This window comes from Bombyx mandarina, chromosome 20 (assembly GCF_030267445.1).
Source record: "Bombyx mandarina strain Sakado chromosome 20, ASM3026744v2".
NCBI lineage: Eukaryota > Metazoa > Arthropoda > Insecta > Lepidoptera > Bombycidae > Bombyx > Bombyx mandarina.
In genome coordinates, this window is record NC_143226.1 from 10759646 (window position 1) to 10775003 (window position 15358).

A 15358-nucleotide genomic window follows, 5' to 3' on the forward strand; every position below is an offset into this window, starting at 1 on the left:
GATCTTTCTCGACTTCTCTTTCCTTCCACGTGACCTACAACTATTAATTTTTCCAAGTTGTCAGGATTTTCGAAGTCGTCGTGGCCTAACGGATAAGACGTCCGGTGCATTCGTGTTGAGCGATGCAACGATGTTCGAATCTCAGGCGGGTACCAATTTTTCTAATGAAATACGTACTCAACAAATGTTCACGATTGACTTCCACGGTGAAGGAATAACATCGTGTAATAAAAATGAAACCCGCAAAATTATAATTTGCGTAATTACTGGTGGTAGGACCTCTTGGGAGTCCGCGCGGGTGGGTACCACCGCCCTGCCTATTTCTGCCGTGAAGCAGTAATGCGTTTCGGTTTGAAGGGTGGGAGCAGCCGTTGTAACTATACTGAGACCTTAGAACTTATATCTCAAGGTGGGTGGCGCATTTACATTGTGGATGTCTATGGGCTCCAGTAACCACTTAACACCAGGTGGGCTGTGAGCTCGTCTACCATCTAAGCAATAAAAAAAAAAAAAAAAATTTCGTTGGTCCACGTGTCCGAAGTACTTGAGGAGACGCTGAATACAGATTGTAGGTAGACGGGTCTTGACGTTTAGCTCCGAGAGAATTGACACATTTATCTCCATGATGACCTGGAACTTGACTCGGTCAGTAAGTATATACAGTCGTCATCATTGCGCCACTTTGCGCAAAAGGCGGCACGACATGAGAACCCTCTTGTCGTGGCCGCTGGAAACTACATACCCGATCCTGTAGACCGAATGGTAAACAGTCGACGTCGCCTAAAACACGTTATTACGGATCCTCCCGATCCATTAACGGTGCTTTTAAAGCATCGCGCCACAAGCACCGGTCACCGTACTTAATCCATAGACACAGCCCACTGAGTTTCTAGCCGGATCTTCTCACTGGGTCGCGTTTCCGATCCGGTGGTAGATTCTGCGAAGCACTGCTCTTGCTAGGGTCAGTGTAATCATCACTCCGGTTTGAGCCCCGATAGCTCATCTACTAGTTAAGGTCACGCTGAAATAGCCACTCAAGGCTATCAGCTTAGGTAGGCAAAAAAAGACACATTCGTTCAGCGCTCAGTCCATGATATTACGTCTCGCAAATACCGTAACCAGCACTAAAGACTCAACTTTTCTTGTTTTCACAGACAGCTGGAAACCTTCTAGTGTTCATCTTGGGTGATTTTCTACCGTTCAACACCGTGCTGTGGATATTGCTGGCCATCCCCGTAGTTCACTTCTGTGTATTCCTGAAGCTGCCGGAAACACCATCCTACCTCATCAAGTGCGGGAAAAATGAAGTAAGTCTTGTACCTTAAGTCATGCAACCAGTCTGAACCTTGTTTATTGAAAATGGACTGTTTATGAGAACGCATATTTTACTCGTGGTAGGAACTCTTGTGAGTCCACACGGGTAGGTACCACCACCCTGCCTATTTCTGCCGTGAAGCAGTAATGCGTTTCGGTTTGAAGGGTGGAGCAGCCGTTGTAAGTATACTTGAGACCTTAGGACTTATATCTCAAGGTGGGTGGAGTATTTACGCTGTAGATGTCTATGGGCTCCAGTTACCACATAACACCAGGTGGGCTGTGAGCTCGTCCACGCATCTAAGCAATAAAAAAATATTTGAGGAATTCTTCGCGGCAAATAAAGAATGATATGCAGCGGTTTGGCTCTGCCCCTGGCATTGCTGAAGTCCATGTGCGACGGTAACCACTCACCATATGCTCGTCAGCCTACGTGGGCAATAAAACTATGTTCCACCTCAAAGCATTCCCTATCAATGATCTCGTTCGATATCAGAAAACCTATTAAAAATAATACGCATAGATGCATCGATAAACACGATTTAAAAATAGTTTTTCTCAGCTGCGTGGCGCGGTGCCAGATAAGTTTTCACGGTCATTGAGACTGTCTAAGATTGAATACGTTCTACGTGTACATAAAAAATGCGGATTGTCCATTACCTGAAGTTTTGATACTGAAAAGCAATTGCTTCATTTAATTTCGTGCGAACTTGGCGTATTTTAATACGCTTTTATATTAGCTTCAGACGTATCTTAGTATGTAACGGAATCTTTGAACGTGATTTTGACCCCATTCAAAACGTCGGATTAACTCGAAATTTGGTATACTTATAAAGGGCAGATGACAATTCAATATTTAAAAAAAAATTGAAAAAAATTATTACAACTAAAAAATGAAAAGTAAATAATAGTTTAAAAAAACTAACAAAATACGCTTTTATTGAAAATTCAACAAAAAATAGAAAATAAATTTTAATAAATTTGAATTAAAAATAGTGTAAGAAAAAATTATTTTATTGTATAAATAGTTAATGCGTCTATGCTCAAAAAATGTATACCGATTATCGTTTTACGATTATATGTGGGTGTGCGTGTTTTCTTTTTTGAAAATTGCATTAAATTATCGAAATATCTTAAACTTTGTACCAAAAAACGTGGCTGCTCAAATAAAACGGTAACTACATAGCAGTGATTCTCAACCACTGTTCCGCGGCACTTTTGTGTGCCGCCAAATTTTGCGAATATATAATAATGTTAATATTATTAAATTATATCATTTTAAAAGAAAAATACGTTAAACATGAATATATATTTAAATCCACAAAAAAAAATTATAGTATATTTTAGTTTATTTCGTATATTAAAATTTTTTGATAAACTATTTATGCAGTGTGTTGTAGTAAGTAAATAATTTTTATCTTCTTTTTTTGTGTGCCGCCAAATTTTGAAATCGTTAAATACTTATGTGCCGCAACAAAAAAAAGGTTGAGAATCACTGCTCTATAGTATCGTGTAACTCAATCACACCACTCACTTTGACGACAAAGAAAAAACGAAAGATAAAAATTAACTTTTTTATTTATTGCTGATATGGGTGGACGAGCTGACAGCCCACCTGGTGTTGAGTGGTTACTGAAGCCCATAGACATCTACGACGTAAATGCGCCACCCACCTTGAGATATAAGTTCTCAAGTATAATTACAACGTCTGCCCTACCCTTCAAACCGAAACGCATTATTGCTTCACGGCAGAAATGGGCAGGGTGGTGGTACCTACCCGTGCGTACTCACAAGAGGTCCTACCACCAGTAATTACGCAAATTATAATTTTACGGGTTTGATTTTTATAGCACGATGTTATTCCTTCACCGTGGAAGTCAATCGTGAACATTTGTTAAGTACGTATTTTATTAGAAAAATTGGTACCACCGGAATGCATCGGACGTCTTATCCTTTAGGCCACGACGACTTCAATTGTAATTGTAACTGAACTGCTTATTAAAAACAGACTTTGTTGACAGGAAACAAGGAAGGTTATCGGTTGGCTCCGTTCGCTGCCGAAGGACCATAAGCTGGTCAATGAGGAAATTGATCGGCTTATCGTTGAGCAGACCACATGCGAGCCGAAGTTCTCTCCAAAATTATTATGTGAGTTAATAATTTAATATTTACTAGCTGACCCGGCAGACTTCGTAGTGCCTCCGTCGATAAATAAAAGACCTAAATTTTTGTATAAAATAAAATTAAAATAAACAAAAGGAATCCATCCGACGGGGGACACATCAAAGGGAAAACAAAATTGTTATTTTTATTTAATTCCGAGCATTTTTTATCTACCTTTTAAACCTTCTCTGGATCTCCATAAATAATTCAAGACCTAAATTAGCCAAATCGGTCCAGCCGTTGTCGAGTTTTAGCGAGACTAACAAACAGCAATTCATTTTTATATATAGAGAAGATATATATAAGATATAAGATAACCGAAATACACAGGCGATGTAACGATAAATGATATTCGAAAAACGAAACTGAAATTAAAAACAGATAAGTGTATATAGTTATAGGGTTTGAGCTGCAAAACAATGCGATAGGTATGCGGTAGGCAGCGGCTTGGCTCTGCCCCTGGCATTGCTGAAGTCCAAGGGCGACGGTAACAACTCACCATCAGGTGGGCCGTATGCTCGTCTGCCTACAAGGGCAATAAAAAAATATATATATATGTCTATTCTTATTATATATGATCAGAGTTTTGACAGCAACCCGAGTGAAGCGTCACTTGAAGTTTTATTTTAATGTTTTTTTAATAGTTTATTGTGATGTATAATATATAAATTGGGTGTTGTTTTGTGTATTAAACGTCAATAATCGTTGTTCACGATTAACGACATAAAAAAAATATAACTACGACAGATTAGGCTGTATAGGCTACTCTCTTTGCCTGCTTATTGGCGAATTTAAAAACAACAACAACAATATCGTTGCCGACTTCCGGATTTCATTTCATTTTATTATTATTATGAGGATATAATAATAATAAAATGTATGTAAGGGCTTATTTCTAGCAACATTAACCACAATTAACTTATTTAATACTGTAAATAATGATGAGAGCGATTATTGATTTCGAAGAAAACAATTAACAACTTAATTTTAGCTGCAGAAAAAAACAGATTTCTCTTAAACCTGGGTGAGAATATAAAAATCGTTTTCTGAATATGAAACGATATCTCTTTGTCTATCAAATTAAGTTAAAACCATCATGACACGACAACTTTTTTTAGGGGCCCAAACGCCCATAGAAAATGGGCATTGTCCTTTAGATACCTCAAGCACCGGTCATCGTTCTCGTCGAACCCGTCGCTTACGACGAAGGGCTCGACGGGTAAATTAACCCACAAACATAGCCCACTGAGTTTCTCGCCGGATCTTCTCAGTGGGTCGCGATTCCGATCCGGTCGTAGATTCTGCGAAGCACGGCTCTTGCTAGGGTTCGTGTTAGCAACAACGTCAGGTTTGATCCCCGCGAGTCACCTACTAGCTCGGTGAATCTAGAATAACCCCTCGAGGTTACTAGAATAGGTAGAAGAAAAAAATTGAAAACAACAGTATATTGTGGCGGTAGCCATCATACAACGCAAGATAATTGACAGATGCCTGAATCTCCCTTACGACATTTTCAAGATAAAGCGCATATATACAAGTTCCGAACAACAACATTCGGACCGTCGGTATACCGATGGCTACCCGCCACATCAAAGCCCCAAAATATTAATGATAATAGTATTTTTGTAATGTAAAACCTATCAGAAAACTGGCGTATTCGTATAATTTATAACAATAGCAATATGTAGCAATTATTCTAAACAAATATCTATGATCGTAGCTATGTATACTGTATACACAACGTTGTGTATACAGTAGTATACACAACTTGGTCTCAATGGGATTGGGTGCGTAAGCCCTCTTAAGCTATTCCGAATTTCGTCAAAATAGTTTCAGACACGCAAGCGTAATAAATATACAGAGCTAATTTCGTATTCATATCTAATAGCATGCACATTGAACAAACAAAAGTCTTAAACCACATTGAACCGTATACACAGGAAGAATATGATCGATGATGCCTTAAACAAGAACAACATCGACCATGTTTCCTTAACTATAAAACGCAGATAGAGAGAGAGAGACCAAACAAATTTGTTTTCAAAACATTTACCAGGGTACCAGGAAAACATGAATCCGCTATAGCTCGATAGCAATACGCTTAAACAACAATTGACCCGTCACTGTTCACTAATTGACATTCATAAGTCATTTGACACCGTGCAAACTCTTACAAACGAATTAATCGTTGGCTGAATTGAAAACAATGACCACAGAGCTGGGACGGTATATTTTAGCGAGCCGCGTACGTCGAGTTATTTAACGTACTTATGGCATAGTTACCCTTATTTATTTATTTATTTATTTATTTATATATTCCATTCAATTCAAAAGTCAGGCATACAGCTTACAACAAAACGTCTGATTCGTTAACACTAAATACAAGTGTATACATTCAGAAGCGCTGAGTTTCACGCTGGATTTTCTCAGCGGGTCACGATTTCGATCCGGTGGTAGATACAGCGTAGCACTACTCTTACTAGGGCTAGTATTAGAAAGTCGCTAGACTGAGCCCCGTGAGCTCGCCTATTCGTTCGGTAAGGCTAGGATAACCCCTCGAGGTTACTAGCATAGGTAGGCAAAAACATTTGGACGGTCAGTCTATCGAACAATTTCACTGGTTGCTACCGCTGATCTGCTGATCTTCCCTTTGTTGCTAGCTTCCAAACTGATGAACGCAAGGCGATCCGAACCCGTAACCTTCTGAAGATCTACCTTTTGTTGATATAGAAGTCCAAAATACCATAAAGCCTACAACTAGCTCACAGAACTGGCTTCTAATCCATCAATTTCACTGGCTTCTAATCCATCAATTTCATAACGCAATCTCACAATAATATTATAACAAACCCAAAAACGTATTAAACCACAACACCTGTCTAAAGACATATCTATATGTTTTAAACTTATGTTTATTTTTTTTACGTTTGACAACTTCCCGCGTCTTGAATTCTTTACAGTTTTCGCGGTCACGGACGTTTAGTGTGTATAATTTATAAAATAAACCCGAGATAAAACCATGACGGTGTTTTATTCACGTCTGCCATTGTATACGAAACGCGAAAATCTCATAAAATAGAACACTACATTATCATTATTCAAATCGACTTTATTGCTATTTTACTAGACAGCTTATGTTATATTTTTTTTCCTTTTTCGAACGATGGAATCAGTTGTTGTGATTAGATGATCAGATGTTTTGAAATCAATGTAACAAGAACTAAGCTGGCCAGTAAAGCGTTAATTGAAAAATTTTAACATATTTATCGATGAGTTTAATATAACAATGCTTTTAATAAAAATAACAGGAAGACATTTATTAAGCTATTGCATAGCTTTTATCGCGGGCCTTGAGCGCGGCGACCGAATTCATGAAATTCCGTAACAAAAAAAACCTTACACCCCTCACTCCGCCTACCATGTAGCTCGCGTTCAACACATTCACACGTTGCGCTTGGGTAGTGTTTGTGAATAAGCGCGTCACACTGCATGCGCATCAAGAAAAGTCTGCCCATCTCTCTCTCGCGCGGTCTAGCTTATGAGTGTGAAAGAGACAGTTAAGGTTTTGCTTTTATTAATGTTTAATATAGCGTGGTCTTGTTTTATTATTGTTTTAATATTAAATTATCATTGTCTAATTATAATTGCATAAGTTGATAAAAAATGCTATGCAATAAATAGCTTTACCGCGGCAGTTCCCGAGTGCCACACGTTTTTTTTTTTTTTACAAACGCACTTGTTGACATGTTAACACGCAAATTCCACATTCGAGTTCTACTCGGGTCAATTTTTAAAAGTAGTTTGCATTGCATAAAAGGCGGGAAAATCACTACGTTTGTAAATCGAGATTTCTACTACAATACAGTACTAATAATTAGTATGTTACAAGAAACAATAATTCGAACGCTTTTTAAAAAAATACTCCGACAAACTTTTTTTTATTTATTGCTAGATGGGTGGACGAGCTCACAGCCCATAAATGCGCCGCCCACCTTGAGATATAAGTTCTAAGGTCTCAAGTATAGTTACAACGGCTGCCCCACCCTTCAAACCGAAACGCATTACTGCTTCACGGCAGAAATAGGCAGGACGGTGGTACCTACCCGCGCGGACTCACAAGAGGTCCTACCACCAGTAATACTACAGGAATAAACTACAGGAATCATTCACGTTTATTTTCCTAAATTCCCGATTCGTTTATTTATTGTCCCAGCTCTATTCAATTGCCAGTTCAAACATCAAGGACGGGTGTCCAGTTGCGAATGATTTTTATAAGGAGGTCGCGGCTATCAATTGTAATAATAAAAAAGTTTTCGATTCGCTTCTCAATCATCATTCGCGGTGATGTCTTGAATTTTTTTTCTTTTGTTGATTTTTATTCGTTCACAATCCGAGATATTTGCATTGCTTGTTTTTAGCAACTCACTAGTAATTCTAATTAGACTAGTGATCCCTAGGTAGTCGAAATTCGACTATAATTAATTGAAATTATAAGTTTGAACATTATTATGGTTGTATTTTATACTTCTATTATCACAAATTTCGCCAAGACTACACCATAAAAAGTATTAACAAAGACAAACAATATTTAATCTATTCTCAATTTGATAACAAACGTCAAGAACAAAAGTTTGACAATAAATAGTATGCATGCGCGTGTGCGTCAAATACATGGTATGTAGTGTGTGTAATGTTTTCTTTATTGATTTAATGTATCTTTTATGCATTACTTTAAAAAATATTATCATTGTGCACTTCTTCTCTATATTCTTTATAAGTGTGGAAAATATCATACTCCTCCGTCCGCGCAATTTTTGTAAAAAGGGATACAAAGTTTTTGCTTCACGTACTAATATATAGATTAGTAACGTGTTGTTTCTTCATTAAAATTTACGACAAACTTTGATTTTTATGACACGCAATAACATCTAACTGTTACGGTTTGTTTGACGAGATATGGCGCCTTATTATGTTTGTAAATGTTAAGTAACTATAAATTATTATTTAAATAGTTATTTACCGTTTTCGTGCAGATCATACTGAAATCAATTGGCTAAATTTAACTGTTAAATCTTTGCGCGTAATTGCGACGAAATCAAAAACTTCCAATGGACTTGAAAATTTGCACCCATGTCAATTGACTTAATAAAAAAATAACAAACTTTTCTTGCTTGCTTTTCTGGCTTGCTAGCGAAACGCTATATTGGCCGTTTTCCAATTACAGCACAAGAGCGCATTATGCGACATAATGCTCAACTAAGCTTCAGCATAGTTCGGCATTGTGCGTCACTGAGTCGCATTATGCTCTGTAATTGGAAAACGAATATAGGTAGTTTTCCAATTACATTCCAATTATGCTGAAGCTTAGTTGAACATTATGCCGCATAATACGCTCTTGTGCTGTAATTGGAAAACGGCCATTTATTCTCGGCAATCATACTTATTATAATTTAAATATATAATATTTAAAAAAAATATTACTAAAAAAAATATATAATATTTAAATTGACAATTATCCTCTAAAATATTAATGCTATTGTTGTAATAATACAATGGTTTTGCATGCATATATGCTACAAATAGTAGTGTTAGGGAAACATTAATTATAAACATCTAATCTATTTTCTTTCCATGATATGTATTTTCACGTTTTACAAAACCATGACAGCTATAGAAAATAAATACATAAGTTATTTTTCGCTCTATATATTATTATTATTATTAAATTCATTTATTTCAGATAAAATATTAATCCATATTAATGTTAGGGATTTCTTAAAAATATCTTAGTAAGGACATAGTAACAAAACAAATGAAATGTACTAAATATGTATATACCTAGTCAGGTCATAAGTATTGTCACACAGTAAAAACTTTTCTTTTAGAATGCTGGCCACAAAAAAGTTTATTGAATTCGAATTTCGAATTGTTCATGAAAATAAAAATGTATAACTTTTAGAATTTTACTCATTTTTAAATATGGAGTGGACGCTTAAAGAAGACCGTGTTGCAGTTATTGCGTTGCATCGTTGCGGTTACGCGCCAATTCAAATTTTTAACATACTGAAAATTTTGAATATAGCCAAAAGATTCGTTTATCGTACCATCAAACGATACAATGAAGACTCTAGTGTAGATGACAGGTCATGAAGTGGTCGCCCTCGGTCTGTTAGGACTCCAGCAGTGATAAAAGCTGTGAAGGCGCGAATTCAAAGAAATCCCAAACGTAAGCAGAAACTGTTGGCCCTTCAGATGGGGTTAAGCAGAACCACGGTGAAAAGGGTGTTAAATGAAGACTTAGGGCTTCGGGCATATCGAAGAAAAACAGGACATCGTTTGAATGCTCGTCTAATGGACCTGAGACTGAAGAGATGCCGCGCTTTGTTGAAGCGGTACGCGGGAAAAAAATATCGGGAAATTCTTTTTTCGGATGAAAAAATTTTTACCGTAGAAGAGAGCTACAACAAACAAAATGATAAGGTGTACGCACACAGTAGTGAAGAAGCGAGCAACCGTATTCCGCGTGTCCAACGAGGTCATTTTCCATCCTCGCTCATGGTATGGTTGGGAGTTTCTTATTGGGGCTTAACAGAGGTACATTTTTGTGAGAAAGGTGTAAAAACGAATGCAGTTGTGTATCAAAATACAGTCCTGACGAACCTTGTAGAACCTGTTTCTCATACCATGTTCAATAACAGGCACTGGGTATTCCAACAAGATTCGGCGCCAGCTCATAGAGCGAAGAGCACACAAGACTGGCTGGCGGCGCGTGAAATCGACTTCATCCGGCACGAAGACTGGCCCTCCTCCAGTCCAGATTTGAATCCGTTAGATTACAAGATATGGCAACACTTGGAGGAAAAGGCGTGCTCAAAGCCTCATCCCAATTTGGAGTCACTCAAGACATCCTTGATTAAGGCAGCCGCCGATATTGACATGGACCTCGTTCGTGCTGCGATAGACGACTGGCCGCGCAGATTGAAGGCCTGTATTCAAATCACGGAGGTCATTTTAAATAAACTTTAGTGTCATAAGAATCTATGTTTTGTTAAGTTCATTTTGGTATATGAATGATTACATAATGAATAAACTTGTTTCAATTATTTTACATTAAACATGTGACAGAATTTATGACCTGACTAGGTACATACAATTACAATTACAAGTTTACAATTACGAACACATTTTGTGGACCTCATTACAATGATTGCGAAAAGGCCCATGTATGTATTGCTACGCCGATAAGAGTGAGGCCATCGATCGCCGAATAGTCGAACGAATATCGAAGGATCTAGTAGCACCTAGAACGCTCGTGAAGTACAACGCCATCTATTGTCAGATAGCGGAAACACAATACTTGAATTGTGTGGAATATTCTCGAACATTCTAGGGATTTCGTCTCGACTATAAAAGCGTTGCAGAGATGGCACGCAGTCAGTTAGTAATCGGAACTACTCGAAGCGAAACAGCGAACGGATCACCTGAAGCGAAGCGAATTGAGAATTTTAAAGTGTTTGTGAAGTGTTCTAAGTGTTGAATACAGTGTTAACTTGTAATTCGGTAGAATTTTATTTATCCCGAACGACAGCGCGTAACAATATTACATAAATACATGTGCACTGGTTGTAGGACCTCTCGCGAGTCCGCAACGGTAGGTACCACGGCCCTGCCTATTTCTGCGCGTGAAGCAGTAATGCGTTTCGGTTAGAAAGGTGGGGCAGCCGTTGAAACTATATTGAGACCTTAGAACTTATATCTCAAGGTGGGTGGCGCATTTACGTTGTAGATTGTAGATGTCTATGGGCTCCAGTAACCACTTAACATCAGGTGGGATGTGAGCTCGTCCACCCATCTAACCAATAAAATAAAAATTTTAAAAAAATCCAAAAAAAACACTTAGAAAACATCATTTTTAATATCATAACTTATCTTTTTTTTTTAGTTTCCGACAAGACAGCCGTCAAAGCATTCTGGGTGGCACTAATTGTGAACTTGACTCGTGAATTCTGCGGCTGCATCGCGATCCTGGTTTACGCGAGCCACATCTTCACGGCAGCCCGTAAAGACCCGAACACCAGTATATCTTTGTCTCCGAACAAGCAGTCTATCATGTTGGCAGCGGTGCAGATCGTAGGCTCATTCCTGGCCTGTCAACTAGTCGATAGAGCCGGCAGGAAGGTACGTAATATCCCGTTACAATTGAATATGCAATTTCGAAAAGGGCACATGTCGCATATTTTGTCAAATATGTTTTTTTTTGCTAAGGTCGAGCTCACAGCCCACCTGGTGTTAAGTGGTTACTGGAGCCCATAGACATCCACAACGTAAATGCGCTACACACCTTGAGATATAAGTTCTAAGGTCTCAGTACAGTTACAACAACTGCCCCGCCCTTCAAACCGAAACGCATTACAGCTTCACGGCAGAAATAGGCAGGGCCGTGGTACCTACCCGTGCGGACTCACAAAAGGTACTACCACCAGTAATTACGCAAATAAAAATTTGCGGATTTGATTTTTATTACACGATGTTATTCCTTCACCGTGGAAATCAATCGAGAACATTTGCTGACGACGTATTTCATTAGAAAAATTGGTACCCGCCTGCGGGATTCGAACACCGGTGCATCGCGCTCAACACGAATGCACCGGACGTCTTATCCTTTAGGCCACGACGACTTAGACGTGTCGTCATCGTTCGCAGCCTCTTCTAGCCGTCACAAGCGTGGTGGCTGGATTCAGCATGGCTCTGCTCGGAGTCTGGTTCTACCTCCAGGGCATCGGCGTGTTCATGCCTGGATGGGTGCCGATAGCGGCGCTCTGCATCTGCATATTCGCAGACGCATCGGGACTCCAACCGTTACCGTTCGTCATAATGACCGAGATGTTTAGTTTCCAGGTGAGGTTTTTGTACACTTTAAAAATTACTTACACTCGGGTTGTCCCGCGGTTTTAATCGCTTCGGATATGCACACCTATTGGCCTAACGCTTAGGCGGAATTCGAACGGTTCCCTGACCCAAAACAATAAAAGCATAAAACTTTGTAAGCTGTTAACAGAGCAGCGTTTTTTTTTTGCTTTGCTTAGATGGATAGACAAGCTCACAGCTCACCTGGTGTTAAGTGGTTCCTGGAGCCCATAGACATCTACAACGTAAATGCGCCACCCACCTTGAGATATAAGTTCTAAGGTCTCAAGTATAGTTACAGCGGATGTCCCACCCTTCAAACCGAAACGCATGACTGCTTCACGGCAGAAATAGGCGGGGTGGTGGTACCTACCCGCGCAGACCGCGCTTTTTTTACAATAATCTTTTTTTACACTATTTTTAATTCAAATCTATTAAAATTTATTTTCTATTTTTTACTTGGATTTTCTATAAAAACGTGTTTTTTCAGTTATTTTAAACTATTATTTATTCGTAATTGTATAGGTAAATTTGATTTATAAATCACTCAGTCAATTTGTAATTATTATTTACAGCTCCGTGGTACAGTGGCGACTTTAGTTATGGCAATATCTCTGGCAACAGACTTCGCTCTGCTGAGACTGTTCGCTCCATTGACCGAGCTGATTGGCTATCACTTCACATTCTGGATGTTCAGTTTAATATGTCTCTCGAACGTATTCTATCTCATCTTCTGCGTACCTGAAACTAAAATGAGGAGCTTAGAGGACATTTACGCCGATTTAGAAGGAAAGAATAAGAGAAAGAAGAAATCGGACGAAGTGGTTGAAACAAACCACGTCTAATACTAAAAAGGATAAGTTCCGTTGGATAAATCATCGAAAGTGCAACTATGTTCCACATTTCACTAATATCGCAGTCAATAATCAATAATCTAGAACTAGAAAACGTTTAAAATATCGCCTCAAATGTGGTTCGCTTTATTTTCAGAGGCTACGATTTTTTCTAGAAATTTCTTTATGACTAGAAATTTTGTTTGACACTTATTAAATGTTTTTATTGTTTATTGTGTGAAGGACGAATGATGGCAGTACGGAGGGTAAAGGTAATATATTAATCTGCGAGTGGAACTTTGTAATAATATTATATAAAATTAAATGAATTTTAAGATGGCGTTACTATAGAAAAAATACGCAAATTGAAACCAAATTTGTCAAATTTTATTACAGCTTTTTTTATGTAACAAATTCTATGCATTTAGAATATTATTTCTATATTATTTTGTTACTTAATTAGCTTCCTTACCTAATTAATTTTGTACACGCTTTCAACTTCAGATCTTAGATTGCTATTACCGCCATTTGGTCCACCGTTGTCCAATGATTTTTGGTGAAATTACTTTTAAACAAGTATTGCTTTAAGAGAAACTTACCTCCTCCTGAGCCTCCAACCCAGTGTTACCACGAAGCATGATGCGTTGCCATATTAAAGCCAGTTATATACTTAGTGATAATAATTATGTGATATTATCATGTAAAATAGAACAAATATAGGTTAATTTAAAATTAAGTAGGAAATGTATTTTAATGGGAGTTACAATTGGATGTAGTTAAACGCGAAGAATTAATTGAAAATTGAGTTCTCTGCCGAAATCGACCGACAGAAAGTACCGAATAATGACCAAGAAATATTTTATGTACTTACCCACAAGGAGCCCATTCAGTGAACGTCGGTAAATGAGTCGACTATTATCAAAGCCGGCAATGTGACTTTTGGACAATTATTGGTAAATCAGAAAAACGAATTATTGACTTTGTATTCCATTGGCAGTCACAAAACTCTTCTGAACGACATCTTAGATAAATAACAGGTTAAGTATTAGCCTTTATTTAATGCAGGTTTTGAACCGTATTCTTTGAAGGAGACGATTATATTCAAATCAATCTGTATTGACATATCAATAAAATTTTTTGTTTAAATGCACAGATTGCCACCTTTGATAATAGACGACTCAAATAAGATGTCCCTGCTCAGAATTTAATTAAATGTTTTTAAATTTATTAATTCTAAACGTTCGAAGAATTGGTAACTACAAATTTAAATACTTAAATATATTTTATATAATTATAATTGAAGCGTTTCCGTTTTGAGTGAGTCCTTTCTGCCTAACCACGTCCAATTGAACTTAGACGACGGCACTTTGAAAAGTCGATTGTCATTATTTCTAATTTCAACTTTATTATAAGACACGAATATGTACCCGTCGAGCGCATTTGCGATTTTAACATGTCAAAATGCCTTGAAAAGGTAAAACAAAACTCACAACAGCAAACATATTTAGTTTTTACGGACCTAAAGTTCATGAATGCCCTTGAAATTGTAGATTTACCGCCATTTTTTTTATTTGTTATGTTATTAGTTTTGAAAAAACTGTAAATTCATGTGGTGCCATAATATTTGTCTATTTAATTAGAAATGTACAAAAAAGTTTGAAGCTTTTCTATAATACTATATTCAAAAAAATGTCTACGTAATAAACAAATGACACAATAAACTGATGAAGGTCCATAAAATTTGTTTTATTTGCGAGTTTTTTTTATCGACAATGAAAGGCTTATCTGTTGGATAAAATGTATACAAGTGTATATACCTACAGGCTGTCCTAGAAAGGTTATATCAAACCGACAAGTGGCTTTTTTTTATTGCTTAGATGGGTGGACGAGCTCACAGCCCACCTGGTGTTAAGTGGTTACTGGAGCCCATAGACATCCACAACGTAAATGCGCCACCCACCTTGAGATATAAGTTCTAAGGTCTCAGTATAGTTACAACGGCTGCCCCACCCTTCAAACCGAAACGCATTACTGCTTCACGGCAGAAATAGGCAGGGCGGTGGTACCCACCCGCGCGGACTCACAAGAGGTCCTACCACCAGTACCTAATTACACAAATTATAATTTTGCGGGTTTCATTT

General features: G+C 37.8%; 1 protein-coding gene across 1 annotated transcript in view; it reads left to right on the plus strand.

The window, feature by feature from the left end:
* Positions 1-14957, plus strand: part of LOC114242477 (facilitated trehalose transporter Tret1) — a 35728-nt gene extending 20771 nt beyond the window's left edge. Inside the window, exons 4-8 of the mRNA XM_028173645.2 lie at positions 1155-1307; positions 3336-3462; positions 11420-11655; positions 12181-12375; positions 12960-14957. Coding sequence (XP_028029446.2) covers positions 1155-1307; positions 3336-3462; positions 11420-11655; positions 12181-12375; positions 12960-13229 — 981 coding nt within the window. The 3' untranslated portion in view covers positions 13230-14957. The remainder of the gene's footprint in view (positions 1-1154; positions 1308-3335; positions 3463-11419; positions 11656-12180; positions 12376-12959) is intronic.
* Positions 14958-15358: the final 401 nt, after the last annotated feature.